The sequence below is a fragment of the Aspergillus multicolor genome (genome assembly GCF_047715735.1).
Source record: "Aspergillus multicolor strain CBS 133.54 unplaced genomic scaffold BDW74scaffold_12, whole genome shotgun sequence".
In the NCBI taxonomy this organism is placed as follows: domain Eukaryota; kingdom Fungi; phylum Ascomycota; class Eurotiomycetes; order Eurotiales; family Aspergillaceae; genus Aspergillus; species Aspergillus multicolor.
In genome coordinates, this window is record NW_027395963.1 from 378,949 (window position 1) to 405,924 (window position 26,976).

At 52.6% G+C, this 26,976-nt stretch overlaps 8 protein-coding genes across 8 annotated transcripts in view; 5 read left to right on the plus strand and 3 right to left on the minus strand.

Moving 5' to 3' along the window:
- Positions 1-48: 48 nt before the first annotated feature.
- BDW74DRAFT_153156 (putative pyruvate dehydrogenase complex, dihydrolipoamide acetyltransferase component) lies at positions 49-2,063 on the plus strand. Its single transcript, XM_073724474.1, has 4 exons — positions 49-261; positions 339-388; positions 449-672; positions 731-2,063. The coding sequence occupies exons 1-4, from the start codon at positions 152-154 to the stop codon at positions 1,805-1,807; spliced, it is 1,461 nt and encodes a 486-aa protein (XP_073583899.1). The 5' UTR covers positions 49-151; the 3' UTR covers positions 1,808-2,063.
- Positions 2,064-2,466: 403 nt separating this feature from the next.
- rscE (putative RSC complex subunit (RSC8)) lies at positions 2,467-4,701 on the plus strand (the record flags this gene model as incomplete). Its single annotated transcript, XM_073729133.1, has 3 exons — positions 2,467-2,560; positions 2,710-3,197; positions 3,244-4,701. 3 exons carry the CDS (start codon positions 2,467-2,469, stop codon positions 4,699-4,701), a joined length of 2,040 nt encoding a protein of 679 aa, XP_073583900.1.
- A 414-nt stretch (positions 4,702-5,115) lies between these two features.
- BDW74DRAFT_185249 (uncharacterized protein) lies at positions 5,116-7,534 on the minus strand. Its single transcript, XM_073731008.1, has one exon. It carries the CDS (start codon positions 7,398-7,400, stop codon positions 5,244-5,246), a length of 2,157 nt encoding a protein of 718 aa, XP_073583901.1. The 5' UTR covers positions 7,401-7,534; the 3' UTR covers positions 5,116-5,243.
- Positions 7,535-7,669: 135 nt separating this feature from the next.
- Positions 7,670-9,873, plus strand: BDW74DRAFT_185251 (DEAD/DEAH box helicase; the record flags this gene model as incomplete). Its single annotated transcript, XM_073731009.1, has 2 exons — positions 7,670-7,933; positions 7,989-9,873. 2 exons carry the CDS (start codon positions 7,670-7,672, stop codon positions 9,717-9,719), a joined length of 1,995 nt encoding a protein of 664 aa, XP_073583902.1. The 3' UTR covers positions 9,720-9,873.
- A 1,955-nt stretch (positions 9,874-11,828) lies between these two features.
- Positions 11,829-13,441, minus strand: BDW74DRAFT_185253 (sugar transporter family protein; the record flags this gene model as incomplete). The annotated part of the gene is made up of 3 exons (XM_073731010.1): positions 13,238-13,441; positions 12,509-13,183; positions 11,829-12,443 (listed from the first exon to the last, which is right to left on the minus strand). The coding sequence occupies exons 1-3, from the start codon at positions 13,427-13,429 to the stop codon at positions 11,829-11,831; spliced, it is 1,482 nt and encodes a 493-aa protein (XP_073583903.1). The 5' UTR covers positions 13,430-13,441.
- Positions 13,442-14,330: 889 nt separating this feature from the next.
- Positions 14,331-18,598, minus strand: BDW74DRAFT_153164 (GPI inositol-deacylase). The gene is made up of 6 exons (XM_073724475.1): positions 17,684-18,598; positions 16,778-17,627; positions 15,365-16,727; positions 15,153-15,318; positions 14,879-15,105; positions 14,331-14,832 (listed from the first exon to the last, which is right to left on the minus strand). The coding sequence occupies exons 1-6, from the start codon at positions 18,233-18,235 to the stop codon at positions 14,601-14,603; spliced, it is 3,390 nt and encodes a 1,129-aa protein (XP_073583904.1). The 5' UTR covers positions 18,236-18,598; the 3' UTR covers positions 14,331-14,600.
- A 953-nt stretch (positions 18,599-19,551) lies between these two features.
- Positions 19,552-21,198, plus strand: BDW74DRAFT_153165 (putative glutamine-serine rich protein MS8). The gene is made up of 2 exons (XM_073724476.1): positions 19,552-20,412; positions 20,509-21,198. The coding sequence occupies exons 1-2, from the start codon at positions 20,272-20,274 to the stop codon at positions 20,977-20,979; spliced, it is 612 nt and encodes a 203-aa protein (XP_073583905.1). The 5' UTR covers positions 19,552-20,271; the 3' UTR covers positions 20,980-21,198.
- A 2,574-nt stretch (positions 21,199-23,772) lies between these two features.
- Positions 23,773-26,976, plus strand: part of BDW74DRAFT_185255 (putative translation elongation factor eEF-3) — a gene marked incomplete at its 5' end in the record, with an annotated part of 3,816 nt that continues 612 nt past the window's right edge. Inside the window, 2 exons of the mRNA XM_073731011.1 lie at positions 23,773-23,960; positions 24,067-26,965. Of these exons, the coding sequence (XP_073583906.1) occupies positions 23,773-23,960; positions 24,067-26,965 (3,087 nt within the window). The remainder of the gene's footprint in view (positions 23,961-24,066; positions 26,966-26,976) is intronic.

Genomic DNA, 26,976 nt, shown 5'->3' on the forward strand with positions numbered 1-26,976 from the left:
CTTAGCGCCCCCGGCCTTCACCGAGCGAGAGAATTGTTGAGAACAGCTCCGAGCTTGCAGCCAGATTCAATCTCCTCTTTCCATCTTACACTCACTGTTTTCTATAGCGCCGCGGGCCTATATCTGTATCACAAAACAGAACCCCGGCATCATGGTCGCCTCTGCTGTCAGAATGCGCGTCCCTAGCGCTTCATTCCTTTCCAAAGGCGCCTGCTCCTTGAGGCGACCGCAGGCCTCTTACAAGTTCACGGCCGCCATCCAGTACGTCTCGCCGTCATTTCGCGCAAAACATCCTGGATTACTTCGGAGTGAACTAACTCGGTATCTCTGTCTTCTAGACATCAATTGCCCGCCCTTTCTGCCCTTTCCCGCTACTACGCCTCTAAGTGTACGCTTATCTCTGATCTCCTTCATACTTGACTATGTCTGACAAGCGCAAAAACTATAGCTTTCCCTCCTCACACTATCATCAGCATGCCTGCCTTGTCGCCAACAATGACGGCAGGAAACATTGGAGCGTGGCAAAAGAAGGCTGGTGATGGTCTGCAACCCGGTGATGTTCTGGTCGAGATCGAGACCGATAAGGCGCAGATGGACTTCGAGTTTCAAGAGGAGGGTGTTCTGGCTAAGGTCCTGAAGGAGTCTGGTGAGAAGGACGTCTCCGTTGGCTCTGTAGGTCTCCATTCTCTTCGAATCCCCCGAGTCGTGTTTGCTAATCACGAGATTCTAGCCTATCGCTGTCCTCGTTGAGGAGGGTACTGACGTTGCGGCTTTCGAATCATTCAGCCTGGAAGATGCTGGCGGCGAGGGTGCCGGTGCTGCTCCCGCCAAGGAGGAGGCGCCTAAGGAAGCTCCCAAGGCCGCAGAGCCATCCACACCCCAGCCGTCGGCTGAGGCCTATGAGCCCGATACTTCCGGTGAGAAGCTCCAGCCCAGTCTGGACCGTGAGCCTGCCATTAGCCCCGCTGCTAAGGCTTTGGCCCTTGAGAAGGGTGTTCCCGTCAAGGCTCTGAAGGGTACTGGCCGTGGCGGCCAGATCACCAAGGAGGATGTTGAGAAGTACAAGCCCAGCGCTTCCGCTACGGCCGCTGGTCCTGCTTCTGAGGACATTCCTCTCACGTCGATGCGCAAGACGATCGCTAGCCGTCTGCAGCAGTCATGGAACCAGAACCCTCACTTCTTCGTTTCCACCACTCTGTCCGTCACCAAGCTTCTCAAGCTCCGTCAGGCCCTCAACGCCTCTTCTGAGGGCAAGTACAAGCTCTCCGTCAACGATTTCCTCATCAAGGCTTGCGCTGCCGCTCTTCGCAAGGTTCCTCAGGTCAACTCCAGCTGGACTGAGGAGAACGGCCAGGTTGTCATCCGCCAGCACAACAACATTGACATTAGCGTTGCTGTTGCTACTCCCGTTGGACTGATCACTCCTATTGTCAAGAATGCCCAGGGTCTTGGTCTGTCCAGCATCTCTAACCAGGTCAAGGACCTTGGCAAGCGCGCTCGCGACAACAAGCTTAAGCCTGAAGAGTTCCAGGGTGGTACTTTCACCATCAGCAACATGGGCATGAACCCCGCTGTTGAGCGATTCACTGCTATCATCAACCCCCCTCAGGCCGGTATCCTCGCTGTTGGCACCACTCGCAAAGTCGCCGTTCCCGCTGAGACCGAGGAGGGCACCTCAGTTGAGTTCGATGACCAGATCATCGTCACCGCCAGCTTCGACCACCGTGTTGTCGATGGTGCTGTCGGTGCTGAGTGGATCAAGGAGCTCAAGAAGGTTGTCGAGAACCCTCTGGAACTCCTTCTGTGAGTTGTTGAGTTTGGAGTTTCGTAACTATTTCTGCTAGCGCATCGGCCTAGACCGCAACCTGGGCTTTGTCTCATTATGTATTAAAATCTTCACACTTTTTGACCATATTGGTCTGTAGGTACCGTTCATAAATCTTAGCATTTTTTGTGTTTGGCTTTAATTCTGTTTTTTGACCAGGCTCGGTACTACCGTACTAGCCTTCGACGTAGCTTAAAGTATTATCGCCGATGTACTCATATGCTGCAAGCTTTAGCCGTACATTTGCCGAGTTATTAGAAACTGTCTGCCTGGGTTTACACCGATTGTATTGGTAATGTATCTTCTAAGTGCTGCTCCAGTCTGCACCAGGCATACTCTCCAGGGCTACATTACATAAGCGCCCGATGTAGTTAGCGCAGTGTCGGCCTTGGCGCGAAGTCGCGACAAAGCGTCAAAGTCTCCAGCCATCAGATTCCAGTAAATCGCCTACTACACCAAGCCTTCGAATTGATCCCGCTTGCTCCGATTTCCAATCCCTCGGTCTCACATCGCATTCAGCACAATTACGCCAGCGCTACATGCGCCCGCAGCTCATATAGTCCGTCGACTTTTGAGGACAACGAGAACCCTTGCCTCGTGCTCGCGACGTGAATCCATCTCGACAACCATCAACTACAATTATGGACGAGAACACGGTCAATATGAGCCGCGTTGGTGATGATACCCACATGACATCCGGTCAGGATGCTCCGGGCGATTTGGTCAATGCTTCTGGTGAGTGACTTCGCTTTCATCCCCTGAGGGAGAGCATGCCGTTGGCGCATGTTCCCTTCTCGCAGCAGTGATATTGTCAACATCGCAATTATACAAAGCATATTCTCCGACGCGCACAGAGAACATACCGGAAACTAATAATCCGCCAGATGTCCCCGCATCTCCCAAGCCTAGAACCACCGGAGAGGAAGACGAGGAGATGGGAGGTACAGAGAACGAGACGAAGAAGGAAAGCGAAGGTAGCGAGGAACTCGCAGATGTTGCCGCACAATCAGGCGCCGAGGGCGGCTCCGAAGAGCAGACCGCGCAGGCCAAGTCATCTCTCGAAGCGTCAGCCCGATCTCACCTCGTCTCTCAAACACACGCCATCATCCTCCCTAGCTATTCAACATGGTTCGATATGCACACAATTCATTCGATCGAAAAGAAGGCCTTGGCCGAATTCTTCAACGGCAGAAACCGCAGCAAGACGCCCGCTGTCTACAAAGATTACAGAGACTTCATGATCAACACCTACCGACTGAACCCTATTGAGTACCTTACAGTTACAGCATGCCGCCGTAACCTTGCCGGAGACGTGTGTGCTATCATGCGAGTTCATTCCTTCTTAGAGCAATGGGGGTTGATCAACTACCAAGTAAGTTATGTTCAGCGGCAACCGACGCAGTCGCTGATGTATTTAGGTCGATCCCCAAACGCGACCATCCAACATTGGTCCCCCCTTCACAGGCCATTTCCGAGTAGTTGCCGATACACCCCGAGGACTCCAGCCCTTTCAACCTGGCCCGAACCATTTCGTCAAGCCCGGCAAGCCTCTACCCGCCACGGACCGCGCGGCTTCTGCTACTCCCGCTAGCAAAGCTGACTTGAACCTCGAGATCCGTCGCAATATCTATGACGACAAGGGCAAGGAGGTAACGCCCGCTGTCGAGGATAAAGAAAAGCAGGCCAACGGCGAACCAACCGCCAATGGCACCGGTGACGCTACCAAGGCTCTAGAGTCTGCGTCACAAGAACCCAAGAAGAAGTTCCAATGCTTCTCTTGCGGTATCGACTGCACTCGCCTCCGCTTCCACTACGCGAAATCTACACCGGCAACCGGCGCCGCTGCTCCGGATTCGAAGTATGATCTCTGCCCCAACTGCTTTTTACAAGGTCGGATGCCATCGAGCCATAACGCTTCAGACTTCGTTAAACTTGAGGACTCGTCATATTCAAGAGTGTCTGACCGGGAAGCTCCTTGGTCAGATTCCGAGCTTCTTCTCCTTCTTGAGGGCTTGGAGAACTTTGACGAAAACTGGGAACAGATTGCCAACCACGTCGGTACAAGGACGAGGGAAGAGTGTGTAATGAAATTCCTCCAGCTGGAGATCGAAGACCAATACCTTGAAGATGGCCAGGAGCTGCGAGCCGGTCCTGGCCGCGAGCCGGTCAGCCACGTGGAAAACCCAGTCTTGTCCGTGGTAGCGTTCCTGGCGCAAATGGCAGAGCCCTCAGTAGCCGCTGCCGCTGCCGGCCGGTCGGTGGATGAGATCCGAAAGGAGCTCAAGAAACAACTCGACAAGGCACCCACTGCAGACAAGTCCCAAGACAAGGGCAAGGAGAAGGAGGGCTCCGCTGCCGCAGTCAAGAGCGAAGATTCTATGGACGTTGACGCCACTCGTGAGGAGCCATCGACGTCTGCTGAATCATCTGAGAAACAGCCCAAGGCATCCCTGGCCACTGTTGCCCTCGGCGCTGCCGCCGCTCGCGCCGGCGCCCTCGCATCCCACGAGGAACGCGAAATGACCCGCCTCGTCTCCGCGGCCGTCAACGTCAGCCTGCAGAAGTTCGAAATCAAGCTGCAACAATTCAACGAAATGGAAGAGATCATTGAAGCCGAGCGTCGCGAGCTCGAACTCGCCCGCCAGCAACTCTTCCTTGACCGTCTCGCTTTCAAGAAGCGCGTGAAGGAGGTCCAGGATACTCTCCAAAACATCAGCCTCAGGGGACCCGGTGCCCCCAATAATGATCTACTCGCTGACGCCGCCACTGCCGGCATCAACAACAGGTATAATTTTCAGCCTGGTCCTCATGCTGCGGGGGCTCCGCAGCCATTGAGCGCGACGGCGGGCACAGACTTCAAGACCCTGGATTTGTGAGTTAGAGTGCGTGGCGTTATTTTGTGGTCGGAGTAAACAATGAAGTACCTTTCTGGATTCTCAGTCGATCATATAATCTATTCACCATTCGCGTTTTGTACAACACTTTGGCTAGGGGCGAGGGGTACACGGGGTGAAATGAAAGATTTTTAAGACCAGAGGGCGAGGGCTGCTGAGGTTGAATCTCCTCTTTCTGTCCTCCAGGGTCAAGACAAAGTTCTGTCTGGGTCTGTCTGGGTCTATCTGGGTGATGCGATGCCATGCCATGCCATGCCGTTCTATTCATATGAGTACCAGGAAATCTTAAGGCGCTTTTTTTATCATTTTCATTTTTGGAGTTATGAGTTTGTTTCTCCTATGCTATGCTATGCTATACTTTGCTATACAATAACGTCTCATGGACTCCGGTTTCCACTTGCTTTCTTTCCTCTCCTGGTGAGGTTCCGGATCCAGAGTGCTAAACGCCAATGCAAACATATCCAGTACGTAGGTATCTAACAGGGTACATATATACAAGACACCAAGTGGACAAGATCGGCCGTCTAATATAGTTGGGTATCGTGAGGCGATGATAGGACATAGCCCTCTGGTGTTTCATCTTGGTGGTTGTCATCATCATCATCATCGAGGTCAACTTCCTCATTCCAAACAGGGCTTTCTTCTCGCGGACCGGATGGGTGGTCATGGTCATCGGAGCCAGAGAACGCGTCCCCTTCTGTGTTTTCGTGTTCTTCATCAATGGCTTCGGAGCCCCCTGATCTGGAATCATCGTCTTGTTGTTCTTCGTTATCTTTGGCGCGGGTCCCGTCTTCAAGCCCTAACGTCGGACCCGACTCCAAGTCAACGTCCATCTCCATCTCTAAATCAAAGGCCGGAGGCAGTGCATATGAAACAGGCGTGCGCTTGCGCGAGCTCGTCCTCGACTTCGGTTTCGTCGCAGACTTCGACTTGGACCGCGGTGCACGGCCTGGAAACGCAGGCTGGAACTCGGGGTCCGACTCGTCGGTGTGAGATTCGACGAATCCCGTCCCTGCCGTTGCTTTTGCTTTTCCTTTGGCTTTTGATTTGGCATTGCCGTGCTCATCCTGGCTATCGAAGCCTGACTCTGAAAGCTCGGCCGCGGCCCGTAAGCTCGACTCGTCAAGTGAGCGGAAGGTGGCTATGGTCAACCGGCGTTTTTTGTGTATGCTTTCTGAGAACTCGCTGTCTAGATTTCCGACTTCGTAGCCGTATTCTTCCCATTCGTTGCGGGCAAGTGTCCGGTCTCGCCAGTCGACGAGCTCTTCAGTTGTTTTGCGCTTGCTATCTGGCCTGGGAGGGATTGGGAATTTAGCGTCAGCGTCAGCGTCTGCGGATGAGGATGGGCTTGGAGGCGGTTGTCCCAATGCAGACCAGCATAGCTGTTCTTCGGCAGCGCTATACTGTTGATCAAGTGCTTCGGCATGTTCATCTTCGGAAGCAGATGATTCTGCAACGAGTGAGTCTAGGGACTTATCGCTGGCGATACTGCTGGAGCGTTCGCGGGGCGTTGGTCTTAGCATGGCCGTTTGGTAGGGCTCCGTAGGGAGCGACTTTTGAGATAGCAGGGCTTCGACCTCGTCGTGCTCTAGGGGAATCGGATTCCAGCCCTTCCGATGACGTCTGTCCTCAACTTCGAGACTGCATCGTCGTGCTACTCCGATCCAGTACTCGGAGGCATCGCTCTTCATGTTGAGCGTGCGTGCTGCCCTTCTGACGTCGGACGCCTTGACGACAGTTGCTGATGGGCGGCTTGCGTTCCTGGTTCTTCGTACTCGTGACGAGGCGAAGAAATGTGTTGCATGGACTAGCCGGCGAGTGACACTTAGCGCAATTTCGTAGAAATTGGTCAAGACGTCGGCTGTCATAGACGGAGTCTCGTTTTTGAAGGCTACATTGACCCAGTTGTCTTCCAATCTGTCGCCCCCAAAGTTCATGAATAGGCGTTCTGATAGGAGGACCCAATTGGTCACCTTGAAGAACGTAGCCGCATCATTGACATCAAGTCTCTCCGGAGCCTTCCCATCGTCACCCTCGTTCGCCTGGACTTCGATGTCTTGATCACTATCCGTCGAAACTTTCTCGTCCTCTGAAATATTCCATTCCAGCTTTTCCGCCACTTCTTCACTGATGATCCACACTCCACCATACTTGTCTTTCCCAGCGGCGTCTTCCCGCCTCTGCTCTTCCAAGCAGAGCAATTCGGCATGGCTGTCTAGCGTTTCGCAACACGCCTCGCTTATCTCCGCCGCGGCTGGAATATCGCCCAAGATCGCTACCCTGGGGTGAGCATCGTTGAGATGCTGCCGTCGCACACCCTTCTGCAGAAGCCTTATAAACTCCTGGACTTCTAGCTCTGACTTTGTCTGGATCGCCGCTGCAATCTCCCGGATGCCATTCTGACCCTTCCTGTCCAAGAACTCAAAGAATATCCGTTTCTCCTGCGGAGTCCAGATCACGACACCATCTTGGGTTGTGTTGAAGTTGTCTTCTTTGGTCGTGGACTTGTCTTGGAATGTCTCGTCGAGGAGCTTGGTGTAAGATTCGATAGACTCATCTAGCAGCGATGCGCGCAGCTTTTTGAGCGCTGTAACGCGCGTGCCTCTCGCGGCTCTCGGTGTTATAGAAGGAGTATCCGATAGTTCGTCATCGTCCTCCGAGTATACGTCGGAGCTGCTCATGGTCGAGCTATCGGGGGTCGGGTGCGGTTTGGTGGCGTAGACATGGGATTCGGCAGGCTGGGTTCTTCATGGCCTACCAAGATAGAGGAAATTCGAAACGTAAAAAAGACTGCTCGTGAGAGCACGCAACGAGAGAATAAAACTGTCGCAAGGGAAAAAGTTGGTTATCGCTGATAAGAGCATGTTTGTACTGTTTGTCTCCCTTATCGCCGCGTGACGTCTCGGTCGAGAAACAAATCCCAAGATATTTGCGCTCGCATGGATTCTATATGGAATTTATTTATCGAAGAGCGAGGCTGGGATTGCCGCTCAGGTACCTCTCCAGGGCTGCAAGACCCTCTTGGACGCGGCCAAACACGATCTTGCAGCGATCTCAGCGATGGAACTCCGCGCTAGCCACAGCTACGCCCCCGGAAACACCAGCGATTAAGCTTCGAGACTACCAGGAAGAATGCATTCAATCGGTCTTGGATCATGTCGAGCAGGGACACAAACGGCTGGGGATATCCCTGGCAACGGGCGCCGGAAAGACGGTCAGTGAAGACTTGGCTGCATTCAACGCATCAACTAACTATATGCGCTTCTTAGGTCATATTTACCCAGCTTATTGGGAGGATACCTCCGAGAAATACGATCGGCGAGAAGTCGTTAATCATTGTTCATCGGAGAGAGTTGGTTGAGCAAGCATACAAACATTGTCTCCTCGCATACCCCGATAAAACAGTGGAGATTGAGATGGGCAACCGCGTCGCCTCGGGCTCCGGGGATATCATCATTGCCTCTGTCAGGAGCCTTACATCCAAGGATCGGCTTGCCAAGTTTGATCCCAGGCGCTTCAAGTTAGTCTTGGTGGATGAGGCGCATCATATCGTTGCCCCAACATATCGCACGGCATTGGGGTACTTCGGCCTCAACCAAAAATCGCCGGAATCCCCGATCCTAGTTGGTGTGTCAGCCACATTCTCGCGATTTGATGGACTCAAACTGGGCGCTGCCATTGACCAGATCGTGTATCATAAAGACTATACGGAAATGATCAACGACCAATGGCTTGCCAATGCAGTGTTCACCACCGTACAGTCTCAGGCGAATTTGACCGGCGTTAGAAAGGACAAATTTGGAGATTTCGCTGTAGGATCACTATCCAAAGCTGTCAACACTGCTCAGACAAATGAAATTACTATCCGCGCGTGGATGGCTAATGCAGCGGAAAGGAAATCCACTCTGGTCTTCTGCGTCGACATCGAACATACAAAAGGGTTGACGGAGGCTTTCCGACAGTATGGCATTGACGCGCGGTATATCACGGGTACCACCGCGAAGACCACGAGAGACGAACAGCTAGATAAGTTCCGAGCCAGGGAATTTCCTGTGCTGCTCAACTGCGGCCTGTTTACGGAGGGCACGGATATGCCCAACGTTGACTGTGTTCTACTTGCCCGGCCCACCCGATCTCGCAACCTACTGATTCAGATGATTGGACGAGGCTTGCGCTTGTACCCCGGCAAGAAGGACTGCCATATCATTGATATGGTAGCTACCCTCGACACAGGCGTCATCTCTACCCCTACGCTCTTCGGACTACACCCCGACGAGGTCCTTGAGAAAGCAACGGCAAAGGAAATGAAAGAGAAAAGAACTGCAGAAGAAGAGAGCTCCCAATTGAACAATACATCTCTCGCTGAAAGCGAACGGCCCATGCCCGATGACATTAAGCTTACTTTCACCAAATACGACACCATCTACGACCTCATCCACGACATGAAATCCGAAAGACACATCCGCTCCATCAGCCAGTACGCCTGGGTCCGCGTCGGCGAAAAGAAATATATCCTCTCAGGCGGCACCGGCTGGCTAACACTCGAACAACAAGACCCAACGGAGCCGAACGAGCTATCAACCCAGTACCTAGTCAACCACGTAATGACATTCAAACCCACCGAGGACACAAAACAATATACACGGCCCCGGCTCATCGCCAAGGCAGAGGACTTTGAAGCCGCCGTCCGCGCAGCCGATACATTCGCGGCGTCCCATTTCGCAAACCACTACATCTCTACCCGGCAGCAGTGGCGAAGCTACCCAGCGTCTCCGTCGCAAGTGAAGTTCTTGAATGCGGCGAAAATCCGGCAGGGGGAAATTCAAAACGGTGATCTTACGCGTGGTCAGGCGACGGATATCATTACAAAGTTGAGGTTCGGCTCGAAGAAGAGGTTTGCGGCGAACAGGAAGCAGCGCGCGAAGCATGATGAGAAGATCAAGAATATTGAGGAGCTGAGGAAGAGAGGGGAGGTTAGGGTTGGGCCTGTTGAGGCTTGACGGGGCGGTGTATGCCAGCATCCGGGGGTTTGTACTAAACTTGTATTCATATAAATGGCGTATATAGGGTGTTTTGTAGATGGGCCTGGGGCAGCTTTCTTTCCAGAGATATATACGGAGGCCCACGCATCTGAATAGATCATGCCAATCTTCTGAAATAAAAAGTGTGTTTCAAGAGCTACTCTCAGGACTCGGACCTGGTCCTACTCCAAGCGGTCGTTCAATGTATATCCTTGTCCACTACTCAGAGATCGAACGTGGCCCCTTTATTCCCGGCATCATCGCAAAGTGCATGGAGGAATGTATGCACGCCAAATCCATCATATGCCCGTTCACGTTGGCGATGCCCATGCCTTCAGGGTTAGCTAACCCTAACTGACCAACCTCTCTCGTCGTCTGCGATCTCTCCCAGTCTCGCGTCAACAGAAAAATCTGGCAGCGGCTACGCTCTATGACACCTCGCTCTGGTTCAACTGTCCTAGTCGGCAATGCATATAAGTCCCTCTATATCCTGTCATGTTGAGTATCTGACCTGCTACATCCGGACATGGACGAGTAGGGACGAGACGAGCCAGGGCGAATAAAACTAGGACAGTACAAACCTATTGGGTCTTAAGGTCATCAGTATGAATACAGTGTGATTAGCTATACTCGACCCTGCAGGCCATGCAGGCCGTGTAGGCTGGATGCAGATGCGATGCGGATTCCAACTGACGCGCTGGTACGTATTCGCAGTGCCTGACGTATCCTAATTCTATCCCAACATAACATCAAAGGACCTACTTCCCCACTTATTCGGAATCAAAAGATAAAGGCAACTGGGATAGATAGATGTAGATGTGTTAAGATGGTCACCAGCCTGCTATACCTACCTAGATCAAGCCACCTCTGACGTCATGGCACACCCCCTCTCGACTTCGTATACAGAGCGCCAACCCAGTCACCACTCACCACTCACCACTCACCACTCACCACTCACCACTCACCACTCACCAGCCACCAGTCTCACGCGCAAGAGTAGTCGGCAGGCACAGATACAACGTGGAATCAGACGGCCTGAAAGACCATGGCCGAAACCGGGGCCAGCCGCAAATTGACGAGAACACCACCCCCTCAACCCCAGACCTCCAGCATCACCTGGCGCGCCTCTCCCTAAACCAAGAGAAGCAAGAAGCAGAGAATAAGAACTCTACTTCCAGGCCCAGCGTAGATCAGCCAGTCTCAGTCTCACCAGACAGCCAAAAACAAAATCAAGACCAAGCACCAGAACAAGCAAACACCCCCACCACCAAGGAAACCAGCCCAGATCCAGATGCAAATTCAAATCCAGGCACAAACACAGTAAGCTACAAATTCAGCAATCTACGAAGCCTCTCGGACTCGGACTCCGACAACGAAGACGAAGACGAAGACGAAGGCCAAGACGGCAGCAACCTGAAACCCGACGAGCTGCTGAAGACGGTCTTCAGCATCGACATGCCGCGCGAGGTGCAGATCCGGGCGAAGATCAAGGGGGATTTCACGGTGCGGATACTGTGCGTCCTGCATTTACACCAGGGTCTTTCTTGGTGGTATTGGGCTAACGGGGTACAGGGCGTGAGTCTAAATTCAAGGGGAGGGCCCGGGGGAGGGTTTGTTTTTCCGCAAGATGGTCGGTGTGGTGTTTGGGGATGGGTGGAAGTTAGGGTATATATAGCATGTCTGGCTGGCTGTGCTTGAGGGTTATGTGTTTTGGTCTTGAGCATGGCGGGCCTTTATAGCGCATAATCTGTATTGTATGTGAGTCGTGACCCAAAACGTGGTGGGCTCTGTCTGAATAGCCTGGAAAGGGAGGGCTTTTTAGTCGCAGAGACATATGATTACAGCATAGCATGACCACCTTGGACTAATAAGTCCCTCGTATAACAAGCAAATTGTAGCTTAACTCTCAGTCAGCTTCTCACTACAATACTTGGACCAAATACACATGCTGCCAGTGGATCGTCATACCAAAGCAAATCCATTCATTTCATCGTAAGCCATCAAGATCCATCAGCGTAGCTTCATATCCAAGAAATCCAAAACCACACCCATCACCAAAACATATCAAACATATATCCCAAACCACAACTACACCCGCCCCTTCTCCACCTCAACGCCCCTCTCAGCCCTAACCTCGCCAACATCCTCATCATTCTCAACATCAAAGTCCCTCCCCAAGCGCTCGGGTCCAAAAAACGTAATAACAATAACATAAGCAAAGACGCACCCCATAAAGATGCAAATGACCTTGCCGTAATCATACCGCTCAACGCCCTCCTCCGTCGGCGGCAGCGGGAACCGCTCGCCGATAGTCGACTCGATCGTCGAGCTTGCAGACGACACAAGGTTACCGAGCTGGTACGCCGTGCCGACTGTGAAGGTGCGGATTGAGCCGGGCGACAGCTCCATCAGGTGGATGGGAATCACGCCCCAGGCGCCCTGGACGCAGAACTGCTCGAAGAAGGCGGCGGCCATGATCTTGTGGCTCGAGACGAAGGTGTAGGGGTACAATAGCGCGCCGCCCACGATGCTAATGACGATGATGGAGAAGCGGCGCCCGAGGATTTGGGACCCCCAGCCGCAGAGGGTGCCGCCAGTTAGGGCGCCGAGGTTGGAGACGACTTGGGTTACTGTGACGGCGTCGCGGGAGAAGCCGAATTGGCGCTGGACCAGGGTTGGGTAGAGGTCTTGAGAGCCGTGGGACTTTGGGGGTTGTCAGCATTTAAGGAGAGACGAGGGTGACTTAGGGCTAATTGGGTCTAGCGTACCATGAAGTTGAACCCGGCCATAAGAAGCACAAGGTAGATCAGAAGCAGCCAGTGCCTCTTAAGCGCAACCTTACCCTCAGAGACAAATGCAGAGGTGACATTTCCCGGCATCTCGGCGCGGAGCTCCTGACGCTGACGATAAGCGTTGGTCTCAGGCAAGAACAACCGGAAGACAATAGCCAGGACGGGCAGACAGCCCGCAAACCAGTAGAACGGTCTCCAGCCGTGCGAGGTCGTACCAACTAGGGCACGCGCAAAAGCCGCGGCAAGAAGATACCCGAACGCATAGCCCTGTTGCAGCAGACCGGAGATAATACCGCGCGCTTCTTTGGGACAATCTTCTAGCGCCGTCGCCGCAACATTGCCGTACAGTCCGCCCATGGCAATGCCGAAGAGGGCACGGCATGCCAGGAACTGCTTGTACGTCTGCGTGAAACCGGTGCCGATTTCCAGCGCAATGAAGAGCACGTTGTTCACGATAAAGGGCCACTTGCGGCCCCAGCGGTCCGAGGCAATACCAAAGGTGATTGCGCCGACGCTGCGGAGCATCAGGACGAGGGTAATTCCCCAGGTGATGTCGCTGATCTCCTTGTCAAACTCCTCGGCAAGCTCAGAGGTTGTAAGGGAGACAGTAAAGAAATCGAGGGCGTCGAGGGTCCAGCCTAGAAAGGCGACCTGCTGAAGTCAGTAGAGCGTAGCGAGAAGACTATGTAAAAAAGTATGACAAACCGCGAAAAAAAGCCACTGCTGTCTGTTTAGCAGGGCCAAGGCCTTGAATGGGTTGGGAGCCTTGCGCATAGGAGGCTTTAGCGTGGGGACTCGGTCTTTGAGGTACTGAATGCAGGTGCGGAAGCTGAGGGGCTTGTGCGCCTCCGGGGCTTCGAAGTGGCCCGCATGGGCCTTCCCCTGGTCATCAGCCATCGTGAGAAGAAATGGCTGAGGGAAAGAAGCGGAGGAAATGTGGGAATGGCTGAAGGAAGAGGAGGCGCGAGTAGCAAGGATTTATAGGCGTGGACGATAAGCAGCAGCCCCGCAGGTCTGAGGTGCAGGGTGTCCGATACGACGTAGGTAGGTAGGTACCAAGTGCTGTGCTGCCGATCAGTTCGTGGCCCCGGTTTATTTCGCAACAGACAAAGCTGAGACAGCGACTCAGCCTGACGCAAGGACGGCATTCCGGAGTTCGTCGCCAGGGATCCATGTCGGGGTTGTCCGGGGTGTCCGATTGGGTCCTCGTTCTGCGTGAAGGTTTCGTGGACTGGACTTGAGAGTGAGAGTTTTTGTTGGATTTCTCCAGACTCCGCATCCCCAGAGCCGTCATCGGGGGTGGGGGCCGGTCGACTCCAGGAAGGGTCCTCCGCGTGACTCTAACTCTACCCCGATATTACCAAAACAAGGAAGATATACGATCTGGAATACAAAGTACGCATCACAAAGATCGCTGAGGACCTCAACTCTGCGCAAAGCCCTTTGCAGGGATGTCCCAGCACGTAAACACGCTGAGAGCAGTTCTCGCCGCGACCATGCCGAGCCGCCTTGACACATCTTGGCTCCCAAGCCAAGCACCACCCGAAGCTTCGCCTGGCCCTCACCAGAATGATGAGAGTTGCCCACTATCGCTCTCTACGGCGGATCTAACGGCGATGTGAGAGCACAAAGAATACTCTCAATCCTAAACGGCAGCTCGAATTCCGAGTTCGAGCCAGCAACCCCGGCTCCCAGCTATCCATCGAGATTCGATCGAATTCCGGTCCAAGCCTCGGAGAAGCTCGGACCTGCCTAGTTGGGGCTAGCTCCATCCGGGGTTACATCGTCTGATCTCCAGTCAAAAATCAAGTCAAAGCAAGGTATGTATTCATGCCCTCTAGCATCCATCCAGCCATCTATATCCAGATTCAACAGTATATACAATCAACCCTGGCCTATTAACGGCTGCCGCAAGTCTATGCACTTCGGTCGCAGCACGGCGGAAATGAGCTATACAATTGAGCAGGCAAAAAAAAAAAAGACTATTAGTAAGAACGCTCCGATGAACTCCGGGTAGGTGCTGGAAAAGTAGCTGAAATGCTGTGAGAAGAGATGCAAAGCGTCATGGTCATGGCTTTTTCTTCGTATGGCTTCCTGGCTCAGGCGTGGTGGGTGACTCGTCCCCTTCAACCATCTTCCAGAAGCGGCGAAGAGAAAAGCCGCTGCGGAAGAGGTAGGTGCTGACAAGCCAGCCCGCAAGGATGTTGACGAGGTGATGCGAAATATAGGCGTACGATACTCCATACACCGCGGAGTAGACGGCGATGCAGAACAGGAGGACCGAGGTGACGTGTTTTAACCTTGAAGAGTTAGATGATAGATTGATCAAACGAGCAAAAGACGTACCGTGTGGTGACCCTGGGGATCATAGACCCAGTGGTCATGGTCTCCACCAGAATGATAAATGGCATAATGGACAACACATTGTGATGCGACGAGAATGGCATGAACCAATGCACGACTAGGTTATGCGCCCAGACCAGGAGGACAAGGATATTGATGGGGAGAATCCAGAGCATTAGAATGAATATCGAGTATGCGTAGTTTGAAAAGTTATAGTGGGCGGTCGACCTCTGTTGCTGTTAGTACACTCCATCAAAAGAGAGATCATAGCACATACGGTCTCTTTGGCATGCCACTGTGCCCGTACACAGGTCGCCAATTGCACAATGCAAGCCACCAAGTAGGCGAATTGATAGGGAATCGCTGTTGATACAAGGACCAAGAGAACACCCATTTTGAACATTCGTCTTCTTGGAGAAGGGGCAGGAAAGACGGGAAGCCACCTAACTAATTAGTAAATATTAACAAATCAACAGCTGGACTACTCACCCCTTGTCATCACGCTTGATGTATCCAGATTTGCTGTTCCAAAGGCCATAAACGAAAGAGAAAACTTGTAAGAGAAGGAGAGCGACGTAGTTGAACAGAACGCAAACCCCAACGCAGATGAGGCCGAAGAGTGGCACCAAAAACCAGAAGAATGCGTCTTGCGAGCCTAGGAGGAGATCATTCTTGGTGAAATCAATAGGCGTCTCAGTCGAATTCGTTGCCCAGTGGAATGGGTCGTCTCCGACAGGAAGTTTGGTCGACGTGGCAAGGGAAGATGCTAACAGCGACATTGCTAGCAATAAGACCGGCATTGATGAACGCAGGGCGCTGTCTAAGCCTTCGGCGAATGTGATGAAAAATCCAGTTTCGTCGTAAACTTGAAACTGCTTTCTCAAAGTCAAAGCAACAACTAAAAGAGGAAATGCAGCGAACACAGTCCTGTACCGCATCACCAGCTCTCCTAGACTGCTGACGACGTCAACCTTCAAAGTGATGTCGACCGTGGAATCGCACGTGGGATCGGTCCATAGCTGAAATGACACGCCGTTCTGACTTGTTTGCCGAAGTGGAGGAGGCATGTATGGAGCTAGTCCATGCAGATTCACGTTTACTCTGTCGACATTGACAAAAAACTTGGACTCGTGGGGATCCGGGATTGACTGGCGCAGGAGGGGGGCAAAGAGTTCTTGCGGATCGCCAGCATGGCGATGGCGGACGACACGAAGTTTGTAGTCCAACAGGCTCGAGTATAGAGCCGGGATTCTTACCTCAGTGAGCATTGGCCTTTCGGCAGGCAGGCGTACCTTTAGTCCGGCACTCAGAAGTCCTCCCAGGCCTATCCGAGCTTTGATGAGTGCATCGGAGCTGTCTGAAAATTCCGCAATCGCCCAACCTTTGGTTGGTACACGAGCTTTATCAACAACCGCCACAAACTGGTGTTCTGCGAGGTCTTCGAGGTCGTATTGAAGATAAGAAAAGGGTCTGACACGATCATACGCATTCTTCGAGGATCGGGTCGATGCAGGAAGATGAATCTCGTCCACTGCGGCATTCTTGCACGCCAGGCGCGTTGACCCACTGCTATCCGACAAGTCCATGTTGATTGTAAGCACCGACGAAGCCTTTCCATTGCTAATAGGGAGGACGCTGCAGAACATGACTTCCAAGCTGCCTTGCTCGCCGGGTCTGTCCAAGCGCTGGTCTGTTAGGAGAGTAAACTTCTTGCCAGAGACCCCTTGAGGCGGAACAGGCAAAAGGTGCACGTTGGGGCCTAAATGATGGCCAAGTTCGCGGAGTACGAGCCGCTGGCCTTGCGCGAGGATAGTATTGGTGTCATCTTCCAGCGTCACAAGTGTGTTCGGCTCTGCAAACTAGTTAGTAACATCCAAGGCCGAGATTTTGTTAAGTAATTACCACTTCGCCCGAGCAACCTCTCAGAAACCGGCTCCAACCCTGTTAGATACCATTGCTTGAAGATTCGCATCCGCTCCGCCCTGGGTTTGGTCTGACTGGCTCGCCGCACATCCATGATTTCAAAAAGAGATTTTATGATAGCCTTGCGAAATTGGTCGCACCATGTGATGGACAGATGGTCCACTCCAATCCATACATCAGGCATTGTTGAGGTAAACACCGTGAAACCGTGAGTATCCGGGACAAGGGACGAGATACTAGCGTAATCGGACGGCACAACGGTATCTCTAGAGCCACCGGCGATGGAAATAAGCGTCACATGCCACAGAGGGTTATTGTTGGCCCATGTTTGCGAGTATGCCTCGCGCCAGTAATCATTGATCTGCTTGTATGTATGGACAATATCCGAATCAAAGGACACCGGGGCCTTGGCGTGGGGTGCCGACATGGTGATGATCGTGTTTACCGAGTTTTCCTGGTAGTTCGCCATTGTCAACGCGGTACGTGCGACAATTCCTCCCATCGAGTGTCCGATCAATATCACAGAGCTAGGATCCGGAAGCTCCGAATCTCGTCGGGTACGGCGAGGATCATGATATAACGAAAGTATATATGCCACCGCTTCATTCACATATTCAGCTTGATCTAGCAAGGTCTGCCCATGGAAAGCAGCCATATCTTCGTTGAAATCAATCATGAAGAAATCCAAGCTTCGGGTTCCGGCTCGTAATCGTTCCTCGTCATGCTGAATCACTTGCGCGTATTCTTTCGATGCTTCGGCGGCTAACGATCGGACCTGGCGGTAGCTTCCTGCATTACCAGGTAAAAACAGGACTGGTGCGCCGTTCAACTGCAGGAACACCGGAGTTAACATTTGAAGCAGTTGGCCGACCATGAGCAGCTTACCCCGAAATTTTCATGACTGTACGGATCCAAACCTTCCTCCCTATATAAAAAGAGATTGTACTTGGTAGCAAACCGCGTATGCTCCGTGTCAAATCCCAGCATCCGCAGGAACGTCGGGCTCATCACTGGTACACCACATCCATCGCTGCCTGTTTGGAGCGCGGAGAATGAACGAATGATCGAGAAGAGAAAGACGCAAGCGAAAATCGTAGTAAGCCCTGTTAAGATAGAGCACGACCAAGGGCTGCGAAGGCGGGCTAGTCGGGACCGTTGCGGAGAGTCGGGCGACGCCTCGATGGCGAGGCGCGGCGGCGTTAACGGCATAATAGGCGGATATTGAGGGTCAGGCGATGTCCAAGTCGCAGAGTTCGAGGAAAGCAACCTCCAGGTGCTGGCGTTCCTTGAGCGCGGCGTTGAGTTGCCGTTGGTATCTAAGTCAATGCTCGTTCCCGTTCTGGCTACAGGGCGCGGCTTCTCTGAAAGGCCAAGGCCATGACTGGGCTCAGTGCTTCGCGACAACAGACTATCCCCATCCGCAGAACTCAAGTGCATTGAGGAAATCCAGCAGATGCACGGGGCCGTCCAGAGATTTGGTGATCGCAAGCCAATTCTGTGGTTGGTTGTCGACGGAAACGGCAAGGGGCACAGGGGAAGTCGGCTCAGGAATGCGCTTGCGCACCAAATCTGGGGTCAAACCCACGGTACGGTTGAGCAATGAGAGTGGCAGGATACACCCTGGATCTGAGTTTTATGTTATTCTGCCGTTGACGATGCAAAACTCGAGTGGCCCTTGACAGGCGTCCTCCGAACGGGGTAACGAGCGACGGGCCGACCGAAGACGCGGGCGACACACGACAATGGACGAGAAGGAAGATGATGGAGGAAACAGGTATTGCAGCAGCGCAACGAGTGAGCGTGGAGATGGACGTTGAATCGAGACAGACGCGCGGAGAAGCGTGAAGCCGGCGTTGTCGGCGAAGTCGTCGTAATTCGGCCAAAATCTCGAGCAATAACCATCCAGCTGTTGGTTGCGCGGGTCTTGGCGGCCTACCTTATCTAGGACGTGCTACATGGAAGGCAGCTAGACTACGTTTCTAGAGACCCTCCATCCAATGGCGATAAGATGGCTATTTCGGGAGCAGTTTCCAAGCCTTTCCGACTGACACCGCATCACGTACGTATAACTACTCCGGAGTAGTACTCCCATCTGTATTCCTGCAGATATGCCTCTGGAAGCACGCGATAGATCGATGGACCAGATGTCAGTGACTAAGCATCCCCACATTCCACTTTTACATATCCCTACTGTACCACGAGGTTTCTCCTACATCCTGACAGGTGATTGTTCTGCTAGTTTCCTAAGGGTGTCTGCTTCTTCTGGTAGTAATCAAGGTCCACGGTATATTAACCATGCAACTCTGACTACTATGGCCAAGGCAGTCGCCTTCTGGCTTAACAGGCAAAGGCTATTAAAGATCAGCATCTAACCATCCACATCCAACAAGATTACTTTGGCATATCTAATATGCTCTGGGCAAAACATTGCAGACACCCGAGATCTCTTCAAGGGATCGCCAGATACCTAAGTGGTCCGCCTGGAAAGAGCCCTAGGGCCCTATAGTTGTACCGGCGTGAGAGATGGCTGGCTTTGCAATCAACGGTACGGTCAAGGATATTCGTAACATTTAGTTGCGTTGAAATGCTGTAGCTTTCTTGTATAAAGGGCCGGCCTTTCCATTATTCCTGTACTTGGCAGGTGCAGACTTCTCATAAGCGCCAAAGTAATCTTGTTGGATGTGGATGGTTAGATGCTGATCTTTAATAGCCTTTGCCTGTCACGCCAGAAGGCGACTGCCTTGGCCATAGTAGTCAGAGTTGCATGGTTAAACCAACATGATTTGATCAATTTAGAATACTGCGTAATGCAAGTTTGAAACGACTACCCTAGGTACTTAACGCAGTAAGCAAGAGGCTCATTATTCATGCCACAGTACTCTGGAGACCGAAGTACCCACAGCAACCATCTGCAATTTCCAGGGTCTCGGCAAGAGCTTAATTTCCCCAGCGCGCTGGAAGCCTGCATAGAGGACCATCAAAGATCCATCCAATTTCTGGATGAAGTGCAATGTCGGAAACTTCTTCAAACTGTACAAATGTGATACGCTCCGAAGTTGGTGCGATGGTGAAAGGCGAGTCGGAAAGTGAGCCTGGCCTCAGACCCTGAGTCGGCCTGGATTACCCCTCATCCTCATCAAACCAACCTCGATTGTCGCCGTCATCATCCAGACGAAACCTTGGATTCCGCCGACAAAGAGATGAGAGCTGAACTATGCACAAGCTCAGCCACACGAGGCGTGTCTCGTAATGGACGATAGTTGCTTTATCCTAGCGGGGACACAATTGCTGCGCCTCTTCTCATCTCTCCTGATGACCCGCTGAGCCGTCGATTGTCCTTTCCCCGTCTGCCGTTCTCTATAAATCCCGCCCCTTCCGCTGCTTATTTCGGCCACTTCTACTCTGCATCAATCTCGGATTCTATTCGATAACTACACGCTCTTCCTTGACAGTTTCGCGCAGATCTCGTCCAGATGTCGTATAACCACAACCATTACGGCGGCCCACCCGACCAGGGCTACTATGGAGGTCCCGGATATGGCGGCCAAGGTAATTATCCTCAGCACCAGCAGTATGGCGGACATCCACAGCAGCAAGGCTATTACCCGCCTCAGGTTAGTGTCAATTTTACTCACGCATCAATCCGTAAACGTCGCGCATCTGGAAATCTTCCATTGCGTTGAATATCGCTAACCTGTTCAATGGTATAGCAACAGCAACAGCAGCCTTATGGCCAGCATCCCCATGACACGGCGTACTCTCCCGGTTCTCCCGCATACCAGCAAGGCCAGCAATACCATCAACAACCTCATCAAGGCGTCTATGGGCAGCCTCAGCATGGCGAGCAATACCCTGGGCATTACGGACAGGATCCCAACATGAACTACGGCCATGATCGCGGCCATTCCCCATACCCTCCGCAACAGCAGCAACAATATCACCAACCCCACGGCGGCGAGAACTCTTCTTATTACGGCGGTCACCAACCAGAGCATTCAGCTCCGCAGCAGGGCCACGCGCAAGTGCCGGTTGGTGCTGAAGGTGAAAGAGGGCTGGGCTCAACCCTACTCGGAGGCGCCGCGGGCAGCTTCTTAGGGCACAAAATGGGCGGCGGTGCATTGGGAACTGTTGGAGGTGCTGTCGCAGGAGCAGTGGGATTGAACGTCGCTTCCAAAATGTAGGCTCATCTCTCCTGACCTATGCAAAATCATACTAATGTTTCAAACAGGCACAAGAAGCATAAGAAGAAGAAACACGGCCGCAAGCGCTCCAGCAGCTCATCAAGTTCCTCCAGTTCCAGCTCCAGCAGCTCCTAAACGGTTTTCTGGAAGGTGGGCTCTGTATTTCATATGCGCTTTGGTTGAAATGCGATGACTCTATCGAACATTACGCTTTTTTTTGTGATCACGAGACTGAAAGGCGACTTTCATTTGCGTGTTTAATATCCTTGAATGAATGAACGCATATACCTTCGGACTGCTACTATAATAGCATTACTAGTAGGCAATAGTAAACCATACGAGCATCATCGTACCTGCATGGGGTCCGGGTGGCCAAATGGTCTTGTCAATCCAACTCGCCACAAAGCTTTAGGTAGCACTAAGTTACCCACATTCGTATAGCTACAGGGCGGCTCAACAACCCGGACTCCCAAGACCCATGGGTAAAGGCAGTGGCAACACATGTCGCAGCTTTCTACCACGGTCTAGTAGTACGTTCGCCATGAAGATGACGCGAGGACCATGAGTACTATGAATCGGATTGTACTTGAGCCATGGGGCCGTTGTGATCCACTTTTAATAAGCTTCAAGGCCGATTGGATACTTCCATATTACACGTTGAATACTTCAACTACTAGCTTACTTCGTGTAGACGTAGATGGTGGCGACACGACACAAGAGCCTACGCTGGACGGAGCTGGCTCGGACTATGGCCTGACATACTGCCCGTCTGTCTATTTCTCTATAGTGAGTGCTAACTTTAGCTCCCCTGAGCACGATGTGCCTACCCCATAGAAAAATCTGGGGTAAATAGAACAAAGAGGTTCCCCGAGGCATTCAGGGTCATAAAGGATATCACTCAAGGGGGAGTTTGATGGGTGAGCGACAAGGGACTCATTCGGTAAAGGTCGGGCATGTGGCGCCGTGGCAGGGAGGGAGTCAAAGGCCGGCCCCGGCAAGGCTGGACGACCCATGGACCATTTTAGAGCCAGCCCATGCGTTTCCTAATCCTGGGCCCTGGGCCGGCGGGCTAAGAATAATACGGAGATGTGATGGGGAATTTTTCTGGTTGGCTCAGCCAAGATTAGGTCATTTATTTCTTATTCCAGTCTTACTCTGGCTGATGGATGGTTTTTTTGGCACCCCTTTTCTGTGTTCTCACTTCTGCGCATAGTCGCATACCCTGGGGGTTCGTACCCGATAGGCCCTGGGTAAATAAGGGGAAATGTTGAAGGATGATATTATTATTGATGCATGATACTATTGCTCATGAAAGGATAAGGTTCTGGGTGGAGATAACATTGGGGATCTGTTTTCTTTTTTCTGTTGAAATGATCTGTGCCACGGACTCCATCCGGCTGTGTTGCGGGGGATAAGGAGGAAGATCCGGAGAGCAATCGATAAGGATTATGGGGCATCGAAAGAACATTAGTATTGCTAAATAAAGGACCTGGACTCAGCTCTGCTCTCATCAGCTCTGACGATTTGTAGTCAGTTTGTATGGGCGATGCGGTGAGCATAGCGACAAATGGCGGTGTTGTGTCTGTCGTCCAACTCAGCCCATCGTTCCAGGTGCCAGGGATCCTCGCAGTCCGAGTCCGAACGCGTTTGCATCCTCTCGTCTGGAATTCAGGAGATTGGGAACTTAGCCGCGTCAGCAAGGCTTCGTTTCCCCTGAAATATTCAGCTAGCGGAAGGGTCAAGGCAGGAGAAAGTGTCGACCAAACAATACCCCATGTTTTTTACACGGTACATCTGATCCTTGGCCAAAGGAGATTCATCAAAGGCTAAGGCTGCCTTGTCAAAGAAATGACGGCTGACTTTGACGGGGGATAGGAGAGATGGCTGCACGGCTATCAGGGACCCAACTTTAGCCTTGACGAATAAGATGCCACTCTTTGGCGGACAAAAGAACAAAGTAAATTATATGGACTTGGCTGCGCCACCCACGTCCAGGGAGAAATCTGATGGTGGCGACCGGAATAGAACTGCGATACTTCGGAGTACGAGGCAAGGACTCATGATAGAGTCACAATAGGAGTCTGGGGAAAGTCAAAGTAGGGCGTAGCATGCGTGTTCACTGCCATGGACTCATGGTCCAAACTCTGAGCTGGAATCTGACGGAGATGACTCAAGACACGCTCTCCGATTTCCAAGCACCGCGATGCTTCTGTAAAACAGATCACAAACGAATCCCATTCCGTCGTATACTATCAAAATATCACGGAGGTACCAGCAAAAAGAGGTAGACTAATGCACTGATCAAGACAAGATTATGGGTCAGTCTGAGGGCGATGTCAGCAGCCTGAGGCAAATTAGGCCATGTACGGTTAGCGCAGGTCAATCAGACTTTTTTTGGCCCAAAAAAACATTTTTTCTAATCGGAGCCAGGATTTTCGGGCGGCAAAAGACGCTGGGAGAAAAAGTCTGCAGCCCACCCACACAAATTTGAGATAAATAAGTCTCACCCCTCCTTTCCTCGCAGCGTCTCCCTCCTACTCCATCTCATACATCCCTTATCTCTTCGATAGAGGTCTGGTCCTCTCTTTATCCTTCTTTTTTTTTTCTTGTCTTTAGACAACAGGGATCATAGATTTACTTGGTCAGTCTGCGTCTGTTCGTCGCAGTTCTCTTACCGTCATCTTCAAGATACCCCTCTAGAACGCCTTTGCCCGTTCTCGGTTCTTTGAATCTTTTATTCTCCCTCAGTTTTCCCCTTAATAAAAGTTCGAGTTTATTTCATCAACCTTCAAAATGCCTGCCGTTGATATCGCCTCCGTTCCCGCCGTCTCCGCTAAGGAGACCGCCGAGTCCGTTGCTCTGCTTGAGGGTGCTCTCAAGAACCTCAACCTGGCTTCCTCTGAGGATGAGGCCAACGCTGTTACAACCAGCATCACACAAATGCTCTCTGGTCCTATTCCTGAGCAAGTCCTGCCACTCAAGTATGTCCTAACCTTGCAAGCACATCTAATCGTCTGCGTCCACACCCTCGTGTGTGCGCTAGCTAGTTTTTCGGTAGCATATTGACTGACTGGTCGTTCTTCACAGGGCTGTTGAAGCTCTCACGCAGCAACTCGGCAAGAAGAAGGACACCAACGCTCTCCTCCGCGCCGCCCAGGCCGTTCGTGCCATTGCTTCTCACCCTACCATCGCACCCGGTGTTGAGCCTCACCTCATTTCGCTGCTCGACCCCATTCTCGTCGTTTCCGGACTGAAGGATTCGCCGAAGACCCCGAACCCTGCCAAGCCTGTGGCCAGGGAGGCGGCTCGCGCTATAGTCCAAAACATTAACGGCAATGCTGTCAAGGCTGTTCTGCCCATCCTTATCAAGACCATCGATGATGCAGTCGCTACTGCCGACCAGAAGTGCACGGCCCTGGACTGCATCGAAGATCTCGTCAAGTCCTCCCCCGTTCAGATGGCCTCCCGTGTTCCCGACTTGATTCCGGCGCTCTCCGCCAACATCTGGGACACCCGTGACGCCGTCAAGAACCAGATCCAGGGTACCGAGTACAAGCCCGCCAACGCAGCCAAGGGCAAGAAGGAACAGGCTGCCAGAACCGGTACTCTTGAAATCGTGTGCGGTCTGATCATCAACAAGGATATTGAGAAGTTCATTCCCGCGCTTGTCAAGTGTATTGCCTTCCCCAAGCTGGTTCCCGAAACCGTTCATCTTCTCGGTGCTACCACTTTCGTCTCCGAGGTTACCGGCCCGACTTTGGCGATCATGACTCCCCTGCTTGACCGTGGTCTCAAGGACGAGCAGCCTACTTCCATCAAGCGTAAGGCTGCCGTCATTGTCGACAACATGTGTAAGCTTGTGGAGGATCCTCAGGTTGTCGCGCCCTTCTTGCCCTTGCTGTACCCTAAGATCAAAGACCTCGCTGGTGAGGGTGCCTCCAAGGGTATGTCCGACCCTGAGGCCCGAGGAAAGTGTAAGCAGGCTTTGGACACCCTCACTCGTGTCGGTGATATCAAGAACGGCGAGATCCCTAAGATCTCTACTGCTGGTGATATTTCCACTGTCAGCGCTATCCTGAAGAAGATCCTTTCCGAGAAGTACCAGGCTCAGGCTGAGAAGTCCGAGGCTGTGATCGAATGGGTCGCCGCCATTGCTGGTCAGCTTATCGATGAAAGGGTTGCTGAGTCCGCTGACTGGACCCGCAACGTTCTTCCGTATATGACTGCCATCGTCGGTGAGGCTGATGCCGCCTCTCTCGTCGACACCCTTCGCAAGCGCGCTTCTCCTGATGCCGCTGAGGCTGACGCTGTTGAGTCCGACGAGGAGGAGGGTGAGGATCTCTGCAACTGCACGTTCTCTCTTGCCTATGGTGCCAAGATCCTCCTTAACCAGACCGCCCTCCGCCTGAAGCGTGGTCAGCGTTACGGTCTCCTTGGACCCAACGGTTCCGGAAAGACCACTCTCATGCGTGCCATCAACAACGAGCAGCTTGAGGGTTTCCCCAAGAAGGACGAGGTCAAGACCGTCTACGTTGAGCACGACTTGGACTCTGCCGACACTGAGCAGACCGTTATTGGCTGGACCATGAAGAAGCTTCGTGAGGTCGGCCTTGACCCCAACCAGACCGAGGTCGAGGCTAAGCTCGAGGAGTTCGGTTTCCTCCGTGAGCAATTCGAGGGCCCCATCACTGCCCTTTCTGGTGGTTGGAAGATGAAGCTCGCTCTTTGCCGTGCCGTTTTCGAGGACCCGGATATCCTTCTTCTTGACGAGCCCACCAACCACTTGGACGTCAAGAACGTCGCTTGGTTGGAGAACTACCTCCGCACTTCTCCTTGCACTTCCATTATTGTCTCCCACGACAGCAAGTTCTTGGACAACGTCCTTCAGCACGTTATCCACTACGAGCGCTTCAAGCTCAAGCGTTACCGTGGTACTCTGAGCGAGTTCGTCAAGCGTGTTCCCTCCGCTCGCTCTTACTACGAGCTCGGTGCTGGTGACATGGAGTTCAAGTTCCCCGAGCCTGGTTTCCTTGAGGGTGTCAAGACCAAGTCCAAGGCCATTATCCGTGTCAACAACATGTACTTCCGTTACCCCACCGCTACCAAGGACCAGCTCCAGGACATCACCTTCCAGGTTTCCCTGGGTTCTCGTATTGCTGTTATTGGTCCCAACGGTGCCGGTAAGACCACTCTGGTCGACGTTCTGACTGGTGAGAAGATTGCCACCTCCGGTGAGGTCTACCAGCACGAGAACATCCGTATCGCCTACATCAAGCAGCACGCTTTCGCTCACATTGATAACCACCTCGAGAAGACTCCTTCCGAGTACATTCAATGGCGATTCCAGACTGGTGAGGACCGTGAGACCATGGACCGCCAGAACAAGATCATCACCGAGGAAGACGAGAAGGCGGAGCTGAAGATCTACAACATTGAGGGTACTCCTCGTCGTGTTGCAAGCGTCCTCAACCGTCGCAAGTTCAAGAACACCTACGAGTACGAGTGTTCCTTCCTGCTCGGTGAGAACCTTGGCATGAAGAGCGAGAAGTGGACGCCTATGATGTCCACTGACAACGCCTGGATTCCCCGTAACGAGATCATGGAGTCCCACGCCAAGAAGGTCGCCGAAGTTGACCAGCGTGTCGCGACCGAGGCCGGTGACTTCCGTCCCTTGGTCCGCAAGCACATCGAGGAGCACTGCGCTCAGTTCGGTCTCGATGATGAGCTTGTCTCTCACTCTCATATGCGTGGTCTCTCCGGTGGTCAGCGTGTCAAGGTTGTCCTTGCCGCCTGCACATGGCAGCGCCCCCACGTCATCGTCCTCGACGAGCCTACCAACTACCTCGACCGTGACTCCCTCGGTGCTCTCTCTAAGGCCATCAAGGCTTTCGAGGGTGGTGTTGTCATCATTACTCACTCTGCTGAGTTCACCAAGGACCTCACTGACGAAGTTTGGGCTGTCATGGACGGAAAGATGACTCCTTCGGTAACCCCCCC

Excerpts from the sequence above, each read along its gene's own strand:
- BDW74DRAFT_185249 (XM_073731008.1), bottom strand. The coding sequence starts at position 7,400 with ATGAGCAGCTCCGACGTATACTCGGAGGACGATGACGAACTATCGGAT.
- BDW74DRAFT_153156 (XM_073724474.1), top strand. The coding sequence starts at position 152 with ATGGTCGCCTCTGCTGTCAGAATGCGCGTCCCTAGCGCTTCATTCCTT. Across the intron at positions 262-338 it reads AAGTTCACGGCCGCCATCCA|ACATCAATTGCCCGCCCTTT; the intron begins GTACGTCTCGCC and ends TCTGTCTTCTAG. Across the intron at positions 389-448 it reads CCGCTACTACGCCTCTAAGT|CTTTCCCTCCTCACACTATC; the intron begins GTACGCTTATCT and ends CAAAAACTATAG.
- BDW74DRAFT_153164 (XM_073724475.1), bottom strand. The coding sequence starts at position 18,235 with ATGCACTTGAGTTCTGCGGATGGGGATAGTCTGTTGTCGCGAAGCACT. Across the intron at positions 17,628-17,683 it reads ACAGTCATGAAAATTTCGGG|TTGAACGGCGCACCAGTCCT; the intron begins GTAAGCTGCTCA and ends GTGTTCCTGCAG. Across the intron at positions 15,106-15,152 it reads AGTGGCATGCCAAAGAGACC|AGGTCGACCGCCCACTATAA; the intron begins GTATGTGCTATG and ends TAACAGCAACAG.
- BDW74DRAFT_153165 (XM_073724476.1), top strand. The coding sequence starts at position 20,272 with ATGTCGTATAACCACAACCATTACGGCGGCCCACCCGACCAGGGCTAC. Across the intron at positions 20,413-20,508 it reads AAGGCTATTACCCGCCTCAG|CAACAGCAACAGCAGCCTTA; the intron begins GTTAGTGTCAAT and ends TCAATGGTATAG.